The sequence below is a fragment of the Rutidosis leptorrhynchoides genome, chromosome 1 (assembly GCF_046630445.1).
Source record: "Rutidosis leptorrhynchoides isolate AG116_Rl617_1_P2 chromosome 1, CSIRO_AGI_Rlap_v1, whole genome shotgun sequence".
Classification (NCBI taxonomy): Eukaryota; Viridiplantae; Streptophyta; class Magnoliopsida; order Asterales; family Asteraceae; genus Rutidosis; species Rutidosis leptorrhynchoides.
The window spans coordinates 633,926,604-633,947,072 of record NC_092333.1 but is presented as its reverse complement, the minus strand read 5'-3'; the positions used below and the strand labels follow the sequence as shown (position 1 = coordinate 633,947,072).

General features: G+C 33.6%; 1 protein-coding gene across 1 annotated transcript in view; it reads left to right on the top strand.

Annotated features, from left to right (window-relative positions):
• The window catches only part of LOC139885659 (probable linoleate 9S-lipoxygenase 5), a 178,250-nt gene that overhangs the window by 125,903 nt on the left and 31,878 nt on the right, over positions 1-20,469 (top strand). The window contains exons 4-7 of the mRNA XM_071869407.1: positions 18,544-18,593; positions 18,677-18,905; positions 19,392-19,733; positions 19,898-19,983. Of these exons, the coding sequence (XP_071725508.1) occupies positions 18,544-18,593; positions 18,677-18,905; positions 19,392-19,733; positions 19,898-19,983 (707 nt within the window). The remainder of the gene's footprint in view (positions 1-18,543; positions 18,594-18,676; positions 18,906-19,391; positions 19,734-19,897; positions 19,984-20,469) is intronic.

The window sequence follows — 20,469 nt, the reverse complement described above, 5'->3', positions numbered from 1 at the left end:
AAATTTTCATAGTCATGTGGGACTGTAAACCACATCGTTACTATCATTGTTTATACCGCCGTATCAAAATCACTGATGTATAAAGTGTGAGAATAAAAAAAAGTGATTCGAGTGAAGTGTGATTTTATTTTAAGTTCTGTATTGCTTGAGGACAAGCAACGCTCAAGTGTGGGGATATTTGATAGTGCTCCAAATGAACATATATTTAGGCACAATATCCTTCCAATATGTAAAGCTTTTAGTTGCAATTGTTCTATTTTTATGTAATATTCGTTTAAATAAATAAGTGCGAAGACAAAAGAAGAAAACGACAATTTGAAGACGCAAATGACCAAAAAGCTCAAATGTACAAGATATAATTCAAGTGGTTCCATTTATTGATGAGAAACGTCTAAAATTGATAAGAGTACAAGTCGCGGAACGCAAAGTACAAGATATATACGCGTACAAAAGGACGTTCGAAAATCCAAAATCGGGACCTGAGCCAACTATCAACGCGCGACGCAACGGGCCTAAAATTACAAGTCAACTATGTACAAGAATATAATATAATATATATATAATTAATATAAATTATATATATATATATATATATATTATATATATATATATATATATATATATATATATATATATATATATATATATATATATATATATATATAATAATATGTCAACAAGCAAGAAAACAAAAAATATGTGAGCTGGATCTGACGGCCATGCGACCGCATGGGAAATAGGCATAAAACCCATGCGAGTGCATGAGCCCATGCGAGTGCATGAGATTTGCACTGAAACCCCATGCACTCGCATGGGCACCAAAATCCGGCCAAGTCCTATAAATACCATGATTTCAGACGAGTTCTTTACACCATAATTTTTCTTTCCTTCTCTCTGTAAGATATATTTATATTTATAATTTTAATTTTAATTTTAATTTTAATTTAAGTTTAATAATAATTGGGTTATTTTAAGAAATGTTTTACGGGTTTTAAAGTCGAAACTCTGTCCGTGTAACGCTACGCGATAAATAATCACTGTAAGCTATGTTCTTCCTTTTTCAATTAATGTCTCGTAACTAAGTTATTATTATGCTTATTTGAGCCGAAGTAATCGTGATGTTAGACTAAATATTAAGACGAGGTTTTTGGATTTTGTACCATAATTTGGGTTTGGACAAAAGACCGACACTTGTGGACATTGGACTAAGACTATTAATAGATAGGGGGTATTGTCTAATTGAGCAACAACTCATTGGAACCTGTTGAACTTATCTTCAAATTAGTTAATCTAATAATTATTAAAATAATTATGTATGTCCTATTTAGTGACGTTTATACGACATCTTTTACGATCATTTAATTAATTATTCGGGTTGGGTAATTGATTATTCATTCTGATCAAGTGGGTAAATTAATATTCATATCTCATTAAAATAGGGGTGGATTACATACAAGGATAATTGGTGTAATTGTTAACAAAGTATTAAAACCTTGGATTATACGCAGTCGATAACCTGGTGTAATTATTAAACAAAGTATTAAAACCTTGTTACAGTTCGAATCCCTAATTAATTGGAATATTTGACTTCGGGAATAAGGTTAATTTGACGAGCATTTTATAATTATGACCGATGGACTATTATGGACAAAAACCAGATAGGTATCAAATAAACCAGGACAAAGGACAATTAACCCGGGTAACAATTAATTAAAATTAAAACATCAAACATCATGGTTACGGAAGTTTAAATAAGCATAATTGTTTTATTTTATATCTCATCGTACTTTTATTTACTGTCATTTATTTATTGTCATTTTAAATATTGTTATTTATTTTACGCATTTTAATTATCGTCATTTATCTTTACGCTTAAAATATAAAATCGACAAACCGGTCATTAATCGGTAAACCCCCCCTTTTGTATAATATTATTACTACTTATATATATATATATATATATATATATATATATATATATATATATATATATATATATATATATATATATATATATATATATATATAGTTGTTAAAAATATAGTACGTATCACTAGCTCCCTGTGGAACGAACCGGACTTACTAAAAACTACACTACTCTACGATTAGGTACACTGCCTATAAGTGTTGTAGCAAGGTTTAAGTATATCCCATCTATATAAATAAATAAAACTTGTGTAAATTGTATCGTATTTCGTAATAAAAATATAACTATTTCGTATACACCGCTGCACACATCAAGTTTTTGGCGCCGCTGCCGGGGACTCGATGAAAAACGTTATATTTCTTATCTCTAATTTTGTAAAAATATTTTGTATTTATATAAAAACATAAAAAATAAAAAATAAAAAATATATTTCTATATATATATATATATATATATATATCTACATATATAAGTGTTTAAATATATATATATAATTTTAAGATATATAAATCAAAAAAAAAATTTATTTTTAGAATTTTAAATATACGTTTTTTTATATTTTATATAAATATTTTATATAAATTAAAATTAGAAATAATAATAATAATAATAATAATTAAATTAAAGTTGGGCCTAAGCCTGTTCGAAGCCCAAACTGGTTCTGGTAACTTGTTCCATGCGATCGCATGGCCCAGACGCCCAAAACTCATGCGATCGCATGAGTTAGGTTGATAGGTTGAACCTGGTACGTAATAATTACACGCAATAGGGTTTAAATATAATTAATATTTTTAATTAAATTAGGGTATAGTTTATTTAATATATTTATTCCTAGTTTTAATATTAATTATAATTTTAAGTTTATATTATCTTTATTAATTATATAGATTAATTAATATTTTTATATAATAATAATATAAAAATAATATTTTTATAAAATTTGTATTTTTATCATTTTATTTTATATTTTGTGTCTTTTTATCGTTTATTCGTAGTTTTTAATATTCGTCGTTCGTAATATTAATTTCGTAGTTATAGATTTGCCGTAGATTTTTAGCTTTTAAGACTTTGCCGTAAAATCACTTAAGTACTTTTTCTTTAGACTAAGATTTAGGCGCTTTAGAATATTATGACGTCGCTTATCGCTTAAATATTTAATAAATTTTAGTGCCTTTTTTAGTTATTGCCGTTTTGGATATAGAATTCCATTTAAGCTTTAATACCTTTAGGCGCAACTTTTTATATTTAGTTTTTAGACTTTTAAGTCTCGACGCTCTACTTTCTTTTTTATCATTTTTCGACTTTTTATTTTTCAACGTTTTTTTTCCGACGCATTCTTTTTCTTTCTTATTTCTCGACGCTATAGTTTTTAGGACATAGAATTTTCTTTATTTTCTTTAAATTTCAACGAAAATTATTTTAAGCGGTTAAATTGATAGACATCCAAAATTTTCTGGTTCGTAGTAATAGTTGGATTTGTTAGTGGCGAGTTGTGGACTTCCGATTTAAAGGGTCCTGGCTACCTGCTGCATCTATTGGCTATTCGAAACGTGAGCAAAATCAGAAAAGTCTATTAATTTGATAACTTATATAATTTTTATCTTTATAACTAATAGGATATTCAGTGAATGCACCGAGCAAAACGTTCACCACCTTTCATACGTTCACCACCTGTAACCAGATCAAGACATCTAGCCAATATTATCGCCGTTGATTTTTCTTTAGAATCGTCATCAAATCGACCAAGTACTCCAATTCAAATTTCCGATAATCCATTTTTTGAACCCGACCTCACAATTGAGAATTCGGAGGATATTCAGGGACAATTCAGAGATCCTGAACCACTAATTATTCCTCCTGAACCACAAATTATTCATCCAGAGATTGTCCAGGAAGAAACCATTAAGTCAGAGACAAGATGACGATAACGAATGATTGTCTCCTCTAACGTTTCATGACTTAGAGCAGCAAACCTTTTCCATTCACTTTTGATTACTTTAGCTTTCTTTTCACGATACGCCTTATTTCCTTCTACACCTATCCTAATAGCATTCCAAAGAGAATATGATGTTAAGTGCATCTGATGCTGATGATAAATGAAATGTCCCGTTCTTATTGATTAAAAACGTTCCATATTAATTGATTTCGTTGCGAGGTTTTGACCTCTATATGAGACGTTTTTCAAAGACTACATTCATTTTAAAACAAACCATAACCTTTATTTCATCAATAAAGGTTTAAAAAGCTTTACGTAGATTATCAAATAATGATAATCTAAAATATCCTGTTTACACACGACCATTACATAATGGTTTACAATACAAATATGTTACAACAAAATAAGTTTCTTGAATGCAGTTTTTACACAATATCATACAAGCATGGACTCCAAATCTCGTCCTTATTTAAGTATGCGACAGCGGAAGCTCTTAATAATCACCTGAGAATAAACATGCTTAAAACGTTAACAAAAATGTTGGTGAGTTATAGGTTTAACCTATATATATCAAATCATAATAATAGACCACAAGATTTCATATTTCAATACACATCCCATACATAGAGATAAAAATCATTCATATGGTGAACACCTGTAACTGACATTAACAAGATGCATATATAAGAAAATCCCCATCATTCCGGGACACCCTTCAGATATGATATAAAATTTTGAAGTACTAAAGCATCCGGTACTTTGGATGGGGTTTGTTAGGCCCAATAGATCTATCTTTAGGATTCGCGTCAATTAGGGTGTCTGTTCCCTAATTCTTAGATTACCAGACTTAATAAAAAGGGGCATATTCGATTTCGATAATTCAACCATAGAATGTAGTTTCACGTACTTGTGTCTATTTTGTAAATCATTTATAAAACCTGCATGTATTCTCATCCCAAAAATATTAGATTTTAAAAGTGGGACTATAACTCACTTTCACAGATTTTTACTTCGTCGGAAAGTAAGACTTGGCCACTGGTTGATTCACGAACCTATAACAATATATACATATATATCAAAGTATGTTCAAAATATATTTACAACACTTTTAATATATTTTGATGTTTCAAGTTTATTAAGTCAGCTGTCCTCGTTAGTAACCTACAACTAGTTGTCCACAGTTAGATGTACAGAAATAAATCGATAAATATTATCTTGAATCAATCCACGACCCAGTGTATACGTATCTCAGTATTGATCACAACTCAAACTATATATATTTTGGAATCAACCTCAACCCTGTATAGCTAACTCCAACATTCACATATAGAGTGTCTATGGTTGTTCCGAAATATATATAGATGTGTCGACATGATAGGTCGAAACATTGTATACGTGTCTATGGTATCTCAAGATTACATAATGTACAATACAAGTTGATTAAGTTATGGTTGGAATAGATTTGTTACCAATTTTCACGTAGCTAAAATGAGAAAAATTATCCAATCTTGTTTTACCCATAACTTCTTCATTTTAAATCCGTTTTGAGTGAATCAAATTGCTATGGTTTCATATTGAACTCTATTTTATGAATCTAAACTGAAAAAGTATAGGTTTATAGTCAGAAAAATAAGTTACAAGTCGTTTTGGTAAAGGTAGTCATTTCAGTCGAAAGAACGACGTCTAGATGACCATTTTAGAAAACATACTTCCACTTTGAGTTTAACCATAATTTTTGGATATAGTTTCATGTTCATAATAAAAATCATTTTCTCAGAATAACAACTTTTAAATCAAAGTTTATCATAGTTTTAATTAACTAACCCAAAACAGCCCGCAGTGTTACTACGACGGCGTAAATCCGGTTTTACGGTATTTTTCGTGTTTCCAGGTTTTAAATCATTAAGTTAGCATATCATATAGATATAGAACATGTGTTTAGTTGATTTTAAAAGTCAAGTTAGAAGAATTAACTTTTGTTTACGAACAAGTTTAGAATTAACTAAACTATGTTCTAGTGATTACAAGTTTAAACCTTCGAATAAGATAGCTTTATATGTATGAATCGAATGATGTTATGAACATAATTTACACCTTAAGTTCCTTGGATAAACCTACTGGAAAAAAGAAAAATGGATCTAGCTTCAATGGATCCTTGGATGGCTCGAAGTTCTTGAAACAGAATCATGACACGAAAACAAGTTCAAGTAAGATCATCACTTGAAATAAGACTGTTATAGTTATAGAAATTGAACCAAAGTTTGAATATGATTATTACCTTGTATTAAAATGATAACCTACTGTAAGAAACAAAGATTTCTTGAGGTTGGATGATCACCTTACAAGATTGGAAGTGAGCTAGCAAACTTGAAAGTATTCTTGATTTTATGTAACTAGAACTTGTAGAATATATGAAGAACACTTAGAACTTGAAGATAGAACTTGAGAGAGATCAATTAGATGAAGAAAATTGAAGAATGAAAGTATTTGTAGGTGTTTTTGGTCGTTGGTGTATGGATTAGATATAAAGGATATGTAATTTTGTTTTCATGTAAATAAGTCATGAATGATTACTCATATTTTTGTAATTTTATGAGATATTTCATGCTAGTTGCCAAATGATGGTTCCCACATGTGTTAGGTGACTCACATGGGCTGCTAAGAACTGATCATTAGAGTGTATATAATAATAGTACATACATCTAAAAGCTGTGTATTGTACGAGTACGAATACGGGTGCATACGAGTAGAATTGTTGATGAAACTGAACGAGGATGTAATTGTAAGCATTTTTGTTAAGTAGAAGTATTTTGATAAGTGTATTGAAGTCTTTAAAAAGTGTATAAATATAAATTAAAACACTACATGTATATACATTTTAACTGAGTCGTTAAGTCATCGTTAGTCATTACATGTAAGTGTTGTTTTGAAACCTTTAGGTTAACGATCTTGTTAAATGTTATTAACCCAATGTTTATAATATCAAATGAGATTTTAAATTATTATATTATCATGATATTATCATGTATGAATATCTCTTAATATGATATATATACATTAAATGTCTTTACAACGATAATCGTTACATATATGTCTCGTTTAAAAATCATTAAGTTAGTAGTCTTGTTTTTACATATGTAGTTCATTGTTAATATACTTAATGATATGTTTACTTATCATAGTATCATGTTAACTATATATATATATATATATCCATATATATGTCATCATATAGTTTTTACAAGTTTTAACGTTCGTGAATCACCGGTCAACTTGGGTGGTCAATTGTCTATATGAAACATATTTCAATTAATAAAGTCTTAACAAGTTTGATTTCTTAACATGTTGGAAACATTTAATCATGTAAATATCAATCTCAATTAATATATATAAACATGTAAAAGTTCGGGTCACTACAGTACCTACCCGTTAAATAAATTTCGTTCCGAAATTTTAAGCTGTTGAAGGTGTTGACAAATCTTCTGGAAATAGATGCGGGTATTTCTTCTTCATCTGATCTTCACGCTCCCAGGTGAACTCGGGTCCTCTACAAGCATTCCATCTAACCTTAACATTTGATATCTTGTTTTGCTTAAGTCTTTTAACCTCACGATCCATTATTTCGACGGGTTCTTCGATGAATTGAAGTTTTTCGTTGATTTGGATTTCATCTAACGGAATAGTGAGATCTTCTTTAGCAAAACATTTCTTCAAATTCGAGACGTGGAAAGTGTTATGTACATCCGCGAGTTGTTGAGGTAACTCAAGTTGGTAAGCCACTGGTCCGACACGATCAATAATCTTGAATGGTCCAATATACCTTGAATTTAATTTCCCTCGTTTACCAAATCGAACAACGCCTTTCCAAGGTGCAACTTTAAGCATGACCATCTCTCCAATTTCAAATTCTATATCTTTTCTTTTAATGTCAGCGTAGCTCTTTTGTCGACTTTGGGCGGTTTTCAACCGTTGTTGAATTTGGATGATCTTCTCGGTAGTTTCTTGTATAATCTCCGGACCCGTAATCTGTCTATCCCCCACTTCACTCCAACAAATCGGAGACCTGCACTTTCTACCATAAAGTGCTTCAAACGGCGCCATCTCAATGCTTGAATGGTAGCTGTTGTTGTAGGAAAATTCTGCTAACGGTAGATGTCGATCCCAACTGTTTCCGAAATCAATAACACATGCTCGTAGCATGTCTTCAAGCGTTTGTATGGTTCTTTCGCTCTGCCCATCAGTTTGTGGATGATAGGCAGTACTCATGTCTAGACGAGTTCCTAATGCTTGCTGTAATGTCTGCCAGAATCTTGAAATAAATCTGCCATCCCTATCAGAGATAATAGAGATTGGTATTCCATGTCTGGAGACGACTTCCTTCAAATACAGTCGTGCTAACTTCTCCATCTTGTCATCTTCTCTTATTGGCAGGAAATGTGCTGATTTGGTGAGACGATCAACTATTACCCAAATAGTATCAAAACCACTTGCAGTCCTTGGCAATTTAGTGATGAAATCCATGGTAATGTTTTCCCATTTCCATTCCGGGATTTCGGGTTGTTGAAGTAGACCTGATGGTTTCTGATGCTCAGCTTTGACCTTAGAACACGTCAAACATTTTCCTACGTATTTAGCAACATCGGCTTTCATACTCGGCCACCAAAAATGTTTCTTGAGATCCTTGTACATCTTCCCCGTTCCAGGATGTATTGAGTATCTGGTTTTATGAGCTTCTCTAAGTACCATTTCTCTCATATCTCCAAATTTTAGTACCCAAATCCTTTCAGCCCTATACCGGGTTCCGTCTTCCCGAATATTAAGATGCTTCTCCGATCCTTTGGGTATTTCATCCTTTAAATTTCCCTCTTTTAAAACTCCTTGTTGCGCCTCCTTTATTTGAGTAGTAAGGTTATTATGAATCATTATATTCATAGATTTTACTCGAATGGGTTCTCTGTCCTTCCTGCTCAAGGCATCGGCTACCACATTTGCCTTCCCCGGGTGGTAACGAATCTCAAAGTCGTAATCATTCAATAATTCAATCCACCTACGCTGCCTCATATTCAGTTGTTTCTGATTAAATATGTGTTGGAGACTTTTGTGGTCGGTATATATAATACTTTTGACCCCATATAAGTAGTGCCTCCAAGTCTTTAATGCAAAAACAACCGCGCCTAATTCTAAATCATGCGTCGTATAATTTTGTTCGTGAATCTTCAATTGTCTAGACGCATAAGCAATCACCTTCGTTCGTTGCATTAATACACAACCGAGACCTTGCTTTGATGCGTCACAATAAATCACAAAATCATCATTCCCTTCAGGCAATGACAATATAGGTGCCGTAGTTAGCTTTTTCTTCAATAACTGAAACGCTTTCTCTTGTTCATCATTCCATTCAAATTTCTTCCCTTTATGCGTTAATGAAGTCAAGGGTTTTGCTATTCTGGAAAAGTCTTGGATGAACCTTCTGTAGTAACCAGCTAGTCCTAAAAACTGGCGTATGTGTTTCGGAGTTTTCGGGGTTTCCCACTTTTCAACAGTTTCTATCTTTGCCGGATCCACCTTAATACCTTCTTTGTTCACTATGTGACCGAGGAATTGAACTTCTTCCAACCAAAATGCACACTTTGAAAACTTAGCGTACAATTCTTCCTTCCTCAATACTTCTAACACCTTTCTCAAATGTTCACCGTGTTCTTGGTCATTCTTTGAGTAAATAAGTATGTCATCAATGAAAACAATGACAAACTTGTCAATGTATGGTCCACACACTCGGTTCATAAGGTCCATGAACACAGCTGGTGCATTAGTTAAACCAAACGGCATGACCATAAACTCGTAATGACCGTAACGTGTTCTGAAAGCAGTCTTTGGAATATCATCTTCTTTCACCCGCATTTGATGATACCCGGAACGTAAGTCAATCTTTGAATAAACAGACGAGCCTTGTAGTTGATCAAATAAGTCGTCGATTCTCGGTAGTGGGTAGCGGTTCTTGATGGTAAGTTTGTTCAACTCTCGGTAGTCGATATACAACCTGAATGTACCATCTTTCTTCTTGACAAACAAAACAGGAGCTCCCCACGGTGATGTGCTTGGTCGAATGAAACCACGCTCTAAAAGTTCTTGTAATTGGCTTTGCAGTTCTTTCATCTCGCTGGGTGCGAGTCTGTAAGGAGCAAGAGCTATTGGTGCAGCTCCTGGTACAAGATCTATTTGAAATTCAACGGATTGATGTGGGGGTAATCCCGGTAATTCTTTCGGAAATACATCGGGAAATTCTTTTGCAATGGGAACATCATTGATGCTCTTTTCTTCAGTTTGTACTTTCTCGACGTGTGCTAGAACAGCATAGCAACCTTTTCTTATTAGTTTTTGTGCCTTCAAATTACTAATAAGATGTAGCTTCGTGTTGCCCTTTTCTCCGTACACCATTAAGGGTTTTCCTTTTTCTCGTATAATGCGAATTGCATTTTTGTAACAAACGATCTCTGCTTTCACTTCTTTCAACCAGTCCATACCGATTATCACATCAAAACTCCCTAACTCTACTGGTATCAAATCAATCTTAAATGTTTCGCTAACCAGTTTAATTTCTCGATTCCGACATATATTATCTGCTGAAATTAATTTACCATTTGCTAATTCGAGTAAAAATTTACTATCCAAAGGCGTCAATGGACAACTTAATTTAGTACAAAAATCTCTACTCATATAGCTTCTATCCGCACCCGAATCAAATAAAACGTAAGCAGATTTATTGTCAATAAGAAACGTACCCGTAACAAACTCCGGGTCTTCCTGTGCCTCTGCCGCATTAATATTGAAAACTCTTCCGCGGCCTTGTCCATTCGTGTTCTCCTGGTTCGGGCAATTTCTAATAATGTGGCCTGGTTTTCCACATTTATAACAAACTACATTGGCATAACTTGCTCCGACACTACTTGCTCCGCCATTACTCGTTCCGACACCATTTGTTCCTTTCGTTCTATTAACCCCTGGTCCGTAGACCTCACACTTCGCCGCTCTATGACCATTTCTTTTACACTTGTTGCAAAATTTGGTGCAGAACCCCGAGTGATACTTTTCACACCTTTGGCATAGCTGCTTCTGATTGTTGTTGTTGTTGCGGTTATTATTGTTGTTGGGATGATTGTTGTAGTTGCTGTTGTTGTTGTTGTTGTTGTTGTTGTTGTTGTTGTTGTTGTTGTTGTTGTTGTTGTTGTTGTTGTTGTTGTTGTTGGGACGTTTGTTGTAGTTGCGATTGATGTTGCGATTGTTGGGATAATTGTTGTAATTGCGGTTGTTGTTGTATTGGTGATTCTTATCACCGTTTTCCTCCCATTTTCTTTTGACTTGCTTCACATTGGCCTCTTCAGCAGTCTGTTCTTTAATTCTTTCTTCAATCTGGTTCACTAGTTTGTGAGCCATTCTACATGCCTGTTGTATGGAGGCGGGCTCGTGTGAACTTATGTCTTCTTGGATTCTTTCCGGTAATCCTTTCACAAACGCGTCGATCTTCTCTTCCTCATCTTCGAATGCTCCCGGACACAATAGGCACAATTCTGTGAATCGTCTTTCGTACGTGGTAATATCAAATCCTTGGGTTCGTAACCCTCTAAGTTCTGTCTTGAGCTTATTGACCTCGGTTCTGGGACGGTACTTCTCGTTCATCAAGTGCTTGAATGCTGACCACGGTAGTGCGTACGCATCGTCTTGTCCCACTTGCTCTAGATAGGTATTCCACCATGTTAACGCAGAACCTGTGAAGGTATGCGTAGCGTACTTCACTTTGTCCTCTTCAGTACACTTACTTATGGCAAACACCGATTCGACCTTCTCGGTCCACCGTTTCAATCCGATCGGTCCTTCGGTTCCATCAAATTCCAAAGGTTTGCAGGCAGTGAATTCTTTGTAGGTGCATCCTACACGATTTCCTGTACTGCTAGATCCAAGGTTATTGTTGGTATGTAGCGCAGCCTGTACTGCGGCTATGTTTGAAGCTAGAAAAGTACGGAATTCCTCTTCATTCATATTCACGGTGTGTCGAGTAGTCGGTGCCATTTCCTTCAAAATAGTCAAATGGAACAAGTTAATCATACAGAATATTAAGAGTAGTTAATAGTATTTCGTAGCATAATATGAACTCATTTATAAAAGCTTTTTCTTCATATTAGCGTTTTATAAGTTTAAATTCGGGTAGTACCTACCCGTTAAGTTCATACTTAGTAGCTAATATACAATTCAACTACTACAATTCTATATGAAAAACTGATTATAATAATATTTCGCGTTCAAACTTTTACACAATATTTTACAAACTTACAATACCGCTTATTTTACATATAGCATGAAATATAGCACATAATAAATTTGATACAAGATGGTTGTGAAGATAATTCTAGCTAGTACACAAGTCGTTCAGTAAAGGCAATAAAGACACGTAATTCATACGTCCAGAAACAAGTCATGCATTCTGGTTTTACTAGGATTACTTCCCATCCTTGGTCTTGTGGAACATAACCGTTATGGCCGTTGATAAGACAGCGTGTTGTAACGTCGTCAAAGGGACGAGGGTTACGTAATGTCCAACAGTCCCGTAACAATCTAAAAACCTCATTTCTTACCCCAATTACCGACTCCGTCACTTGTGGGAACGTTTTGTTTAATAGTTGTAGCCCGATGTTCTTGTTCTCACTTTGGTGAGAAGCGAACATTACTAATCCGTAAGCATAACATGCTTCTTTATGTTGCATGTTAGCCGCTTTTTCTAAATCACGAAGTCCAATATTCGGATATATTGAGTCAAAATAATTTCTTAACCCATTGCGTAAAATAGCATTTGGGTTCCCCGCAATATATGCGTCAAAGTAAACACATCGTAACTTATGGATTTCCCAATGTGATATCCCCCATCTTTCGAACAAAAGCCTTTTATAAACCAAGGCATTCTTGGAACGTTCTTCGAATGTCTTACAAACTGATCTCGCCTTAAATAGTTGTGCCGAAGAATTCTGACCGACTCTAGACAAGATTTCATCAATCATGTCTCCGGGTAGGTCTCTTAAAATATTGGGTTGTCTATCCATTTTGTGTTTTTATACTGTAAAATATACAAGAGTTAGATTCATAAAAAAAATACTTATTAATACAAGCAATTTTTACATATATCATAAAGCATAAGCACACTATATTACATATATTACACCACACGAATACAACTATCTTATTCCGACTCGCTTGTTTCTTCTTCTTCGGTTTTGGTTCGTTTTGCCAAGTTTCTTGGGATATATGATGTTCCCCTAATACGAGCCGTCGTTTTCCACATTGGTTTAGAAAAACCTGGTGGTTTAGAGGTTCCCGGGTCATTGTTACAACTTAAGGACTTCGGGGGTTGACGATACATATAAAGTTCATTGGGGTTGGAATTAGATTTCTCTATTTTTATGCCCTTTCCCTTATTATTTTCTTTTGCCTTTTTAAATTCAGTTGGGGTAATTTCTATAACATCATCGGAATTCTCGTCGGAATCCGATTCATCGGAGAATTGGTAATGCTCCCAATATTTTGCTTCCTTGGCGGAAACACCATTGAACATAATTAACCTTGGTCGGTTGGTTGAGGATTTTCTTTTACTTAACCATTTTATTATTTCCCCCACCGGTTCTATTTCTTCATCCGGTTCCGATTCTTCTTCCGGTTCCGATTCTTCTTCCGGTTCCGACTCTTCTTCCGGTTCCTCTTCGAGAACTTGTGAATCAGTCCACGAATCATTCCAATTTACATTTGACTCTTCATTATTATTAGGTGAGTCAATGGGACTTGTTCTAGAGGTAGACATCTATCACATAATATCAAATGCGTTAAGAGATTAATATATCACATAATATTCACATGTTAAAAATATATAGTTTCCAACAAAATTTGTTAAGCAATCATTTTTCAAGTAAACACGGTCGAAGTCCAGACTCACTAATGCATCCTAACAAACTCGATAAGACACACTAATGCAAAATTCTGGTTCTCTAAGACCAACGCTCGGATACCAACTGAAATGTCCCGTTCTTATTGATTAAAAACGTTCCATATTAATTGATTTCGTTGCGAGGTTTTGACCTCTATATGAGACGTTTTTCAAAGACTGCATTCATTTTAAAACAAACCATAACCTTTATTTCATCAATAAAGGTTTAAAAAGCTTTACGTAGATTATCAAATAATGATAATCTAAAATATCCTGTTTACACACGACCATTACATAATGGTTTACAATACAAATATGTTACAACAAAATAAGTTTCTTGAATGCAGTTTTTACACAATATCATACAAGCATGGACTCCAAATCTCGTCCTTATTTAAGTATGCGACAGCGGAAGCTCTTAATAATCACCTGAGAATAAACATGCTTAAAACGTCAACAAAAATGTTGGTGAGTTATAGGTTTAACCTATATATATCAAATCATAATAATAGACCACAAGATTTCATATTTCAATACACATCCCATACATAGAGATAAAAATCATTCATATGGTGAACACCTGGTAACCGACATTAACAAGATGCATATATAAGAAAATCCCCATCATTCCGGGACACCCTTCGGATATGATATAAAATTTCGAAGTACTAAAGCATCCGGTACTTTGGATGGGGTTTGTTAGGCCCAATAGATCTATCTTTAGGATTCGCGTCAATTAGGGTGTCTGTTCCCTAATTCTTAGATTACCAGACTTAATAAAAAGGGGCATATTCGATTTCGATAATTCAACCATAGAATGTAGTTTCACGTACTTGTGTCTATTTTGTAAATCATTTATAAAACCTGCATGTATTCTCATCCCAAAAATATTAGATTTTAAAAGTGGGACTATAACTCACTTTCACAGATTTTTACTTCGTCGGGAAGTAAGACTTGGCCACTGGTTGATTCACGAACCTATAACAATATATACATATATATCAAAGTATGTTCAAAATATATTTACAACACTTTTAATATATTTTGATGTTTTAAGTTTATTAAGTCAGATGTCCTCGTTAGTAACCTACAACTAGTTGTCCACAGTTAGATGTACAGAAATAAATCGATAAATATTATCTTGAATCAATCCACGACCCATTGTATACGTATCTCAGTATTGATCACAACTCAAACTATATATATTTTGGAATCAACCTCAACCCTGTATAGCTAACTCCAACATTCACATATAGAGTGTCTATGGTTGTTCCGAAATATATATAGATGTGTCGACATGATAGGTCGAAACATTGTATACGTGTCTATGGTATCTCAAGATTACATAATATACAATACAAGTTGATTAAGTTATGGTTGGAATAGATTTGTTACCAATTTTCACGTAGCTAAAATGAGAAAAATTATCCAATCTTGTTTTACCCATAACTTCTTCATTTTAAATCCGTTTTGAGTGAATAAAATTGCTATGGTTTCATATTGAACTCTATTTTATGAATCTAAACAGAAAAAGTATAGGTTTATAGTCAGAAAAATAAGTTACAAGTCGTTTTTGTAAAGGTAGTCATTTAAGTCGAAAGAACGACGTCTAGATGACCATTTTAGAAAACATACTTCCACTTTGAGTTTAACCATAATTTTTGGATTTAGTTTCATGTTCATAATAAAAATCATTTTCTCAGAATAACAACTTTTAAATCAAAGTTTATCATAGTTTTTAATTAACTAACCCAAAACAGCCCGCGGTGTTACTACGACGGCGTAAATCCGGTTTTACGGTGTTTTTCGTGTTTCCGGGTTTTAATTCATTAAGTTAGCATATCATATAGATATAGAACATGTGTTTAGTTGATTTTAAAAGTCAAGTTAGAAGAATTAACTTTTGTTTGCGAACAAGTTTAGAATTAACTAAACTATGTTCTAGTGATTACAAGTTTAAACCTTCGAATAAGATAGCTTTATATGTATGAATCGAATGATGTTATGAACATCATTACTACCTTAAGTTCCTTGGATAAACCTACTGGAAAAGAGAAAAATAGATCTAGCTTCAACAGATCCTTGGATGGCTCGAAGTTCTTGAAGCAGAATCATGACACGAAAACAAGTTCAAGTAAGATCATCACTTGAAATAAGATTGTTATAGTTATAGAAATTGAACCAAAGTTTGAATATGATTATTACCTTGTATTAGAATGATAACCTAATGTAAGAAACAAAGATTTCTTGAGGTTGGATGATCACCTTACAAGATTGGAAGTGAGCTAGCAAACTTGAAAGTATTCTTGATTTTATGTAACTAGAACTTGTAGAATATATGAAGAACACTTAGAACTTGAAGATAGAACTTGAGAGAGATCAATTAGATGAAGAAAATTGAAGAATGAAAGTGTTTGTAGGTGTTTTTGGTCGTTGGTGTATGGATTAGATGTAAAGGATATGTAATTTTGTTTTCATGTAAATAAGTCATGAATGATTACTCATATTTTTGTAATTTTATGAGATATTTCATGCTAGTTGCCAAATGATGGTTCCCACATGTGTTAGGTGACTCACATGGGCTGCTAAGAGCTGATCATTGGAGTGTATATACCAATAGTATATACATCTAAAATCTGTGTATTGTACGAGTACGAATACGGGTGCATACGAGTAGAATTGTTGATGAAACTGAACAAGGATGTAATTGTAAGCATTTTTGTTAAGTAGAAGTATTTTGATAAGTGTATTGAAGTCTTTCAAAAGTGTATAAATACATATTAAAACACTACATGTATATACATTTTAACTGAGTCGTTAAGTCATCGTTAGTCGTTACATGTAAGTGTTGTTTTGAAACCTTTAGGTTAACGATCTTGTTAAATGTTGTTAACCCAATGTTTATAATATCAAATGAGATTTTAAATTATTATATTATCATGATATTATCATGTATGAATATCTCTTAATATGATATATATACATTAAATGTCTTTACAACGATAATCGTTACATATATGTCTCGTTTAAAAATCATTAAGTTAGTAGTCTTGTTTTTACATATGTAGTTCATTGTTAATATACTTAATGATATGTTTACTTATCATAGTATCATGTTAACTATATATATATCCATATATATGTCATCATATAGTTTTTACAAGTTTTAACGTTCGTGAATCACCGGTCAACTTGGGTGGTCAATTGTCTATATGAAACATATTTCAATTAATCAAGTCTTAACAAGTTTAATTGCTTAACATGTTGGAAACATTTAATCATGTAAATATCAATCTCAATTAATATATATAAACATGGAAAAGTTCGGGTCACTACAATAAATATCACCATCTAAACCCTGAGTCAATTGAGCATAACATCTACATTCTAAGGCATATGTTTCTTTTTCGGTCACGCTATAATCTTCATACTTTTTACTAGTACCATTAGTACCTAAAGGCTCTTTATATTCATGTTGTATCAAATCCCACATTCTAGGATCAAGGCCTCTAATGTAATTCATAAACCTAGACCTCCATCTAATGTAATCATTTGTATTATCAAGTCTAGGAGCACGATTGGCACTGCCTGATTCACTATCAGATAGTAAAATATTTTAAACGCCGGAAGTAATTGCCATTGCCTGATCAGACATCGTTAAAATTAATTAAGGTTGAATCTGATCCAAAGTCGGTCGATTGAATGACAGTCGGTCGATGAACAACTACAGTCGGTCGACTGTCAATGGTTAATCGGTCGAAGTTCTGTTTACATTAAGTCAAATGGTATTACTTTTCTCATTCGGTCGATGTTCATTCAATCGATCGGTTTAGAGTTTAACTCGGTCGGTTTAGAACTAAAGTCGGTCGGTTTTTAGACAATCGGTCGAACTAATGACAATCGGTCGAAATAAACTAAAATCGGTCGATTTTATCCTAAATCGGTCGATTGACACTTAAGTCGGTCGACTGTAATTTCTCTCAGAACTAGAATCCAAAAATCAGGTTTTTGACTTCTAAACGATTTCAAGCTCAATTTTCGAACTAAAACAACTGACCAACACCTTAAACAAATTAGAATGACTTCTGTAAACACTCTAAAACAATTAAAACCAAAAGTTTAACGTAAAAGTATGCAAAATTCAATCCAAAACCAATTTTTTTGACCCAAAAATATAACAAAAACTCGTTTAAAACAATTGATTCAGCAAGCCAAGGCTCTGATATCACTTTGTAGACGCTGTGAGAGGACCTTAGAATCAACCTAACACGATCTAGAGGCGGAATAACACAAGAACGAGCTTAAACGAATATCTATGGGTTTTCGGGTTCGTACGAGTCAAATCAAGATTATATCTTGATAAACACGTAGCCTAGACTGACATTCTGTGGTATTTGGACATGAAGATTGGAGTGAGACCGGACATAGAACTGTTTGTGTGTGTGAAATGTATTAAGTGATTAACCAAATTAGTGGAGATTAACTTGGCTTAAATATCCCAGATCTTATGTCGGTCGACTGTGGTTGACAGTCGGTCGACTGACTATGTCAGTCGGCCGACTGTCGAGTAATATTACACATTACATTTAAACGTTTACATATATATAAAGTAACAAATCGACAATCAACGTTTAACAATATTACAGGTTACAACATGATCGAATAATACATTAACGTTCATGGAACTAGGGATTACAAAATATGCACTAACAGTTTACCCTGCCAAAAACTATACTAAAGATCGCATATTCTTTGCTAATAAGGTACCCTTTAACACAAATTTGTACATATGACATATGATGTTCTATTTCGAGGTTTAAAACGAGTCATGTAACATGTTTTGCAGGCATATCTTCCTAGTGAGACACCAGAACTTATACGTCCTTACAGAGAGGATGAGATGATAGCATTAAGAGGAAATGGGACCGGAATGCTTGAAGAATGGGACAGAGTTTATGACTATGCTTTGTATAATGACTTGGCAGAACCGGAGGATAAACGCCCAATAATTGGAGGGTCGTCTGACTACCCCTACCCCCGTAGGGGTAGAACAGGACGACCCCCAACCAAATTAGGTTTTTATTTTACTAGTGCTTTTTTGCGCCGGTGGTCCCTCATTTATACATCAATTTTTATGTCGCGTCCCTGTCATTTTTTAGCTCCGGTGATCCCTTAATTTTACAAATACTTTTCTGATGGTCCCTCCGTTTATTTTTCGTTAAAAAAGTCTGTTAAACAGACTAATGGGCAATAATTATGGGACGAAGGGAGTATTAAACGACATCATGTGTTAATCACGTGATGCCACTTAATTTAAATTTTTTTAGATAAATAGATGGAGGGACGTCACATTTGTAAAATCAAGGGATCACCGGAGTAAAAAAAAAAAATGACATGAACGCGGCATGCTAATTGATGCATACACGAGTGACCACCGGCAGAAAAAAAAAATCTTTATTAGTATAGTATAGTACGGAGTAGTATAATAATGATTTGAACACAATGATCTGTAAAAGATATATATATCCTGACTCTTGAGTCATATGTTTTGGCTTTTGTAGATCCTAAAGTTGAAAGCAGACTTTCACTTATTAAGAGTTCTAAAATATATGTTCCAAGAGATGAGAGATTTGGACACTTGAAGAAATCGGATTTTTTGGCATACGGACTAGAAGCTGTACTTAAAGTCCTCCTCCCAGAGTTTGAAGCTCTATCCGACAAAACCATAGACGAATTCGACTCATTAGAAGATGTTATGAAGCTTTACAATGGAGGAATCAAGCTTCCTGAAGGTCCTACTCTTGATAACATTCTGAAAGACATCCCTTTACAAGTGTTAAAAGAATTTATGCGATCTGATGGCGAGGGACTTTCTAGATACTCTACGCCACAAGTCATTCAAGGTATAATTATTACATGTCATGACTAAATAAATAAATTATGTGATTTTCTTGTAATGGTAAATTAATATACATCTTGCTTTTGTTTCACTGATTGATCATATGAATTTGGTTAGGTTATGATGAATTATTGATTCCAACATTTCTTATGATTTCTTAACCTGCAGCTAACCAATCTGCTTGGAGTACCGATGAAGAATTTGCAAGAGAAATGTTGGCTGGAGTTAACCCCGTTTCTATTCGACTCTTGAAAGTATGTTTCACTAAGACTGGAAAACGGGTCGGGTTGGGTCGAGACTCAAATGGGTTTGAGTCAAAACGGGTCATGGGTCGAATGGGTCTCACAATTCAAAACAGGTCAAACTGTTAGTGTCCAAACGGGTTGGGTCGGGTTGAGACCCATTTTTTCTTAAAAAAAATAATTTCTTTTTTCATTTATTCATTTTTATTATTTTTTTAAAAAAAAAGTTTGCTTTTTTTAAAAAAGTAAAAATTAAATTTTTTTTCATTATTTTTAACATTTCTAATTTTGTAAGTTTTTTATTATTTAAATTTTTTTTAAGGTTTTTTAATTTTTTCGTACAATGGGTTGGTAATGGGTTTCAACGGGTTTAGATGGACCTTCTTACATATTGAAGGACTAAAGATTGGTCCATATTGAACCTGATCCCTTTGCTTTCTTGAGACCCATTGGACCCAAATAGTTGACCTGATGGACTCAATTTTTGATGTATGAGTC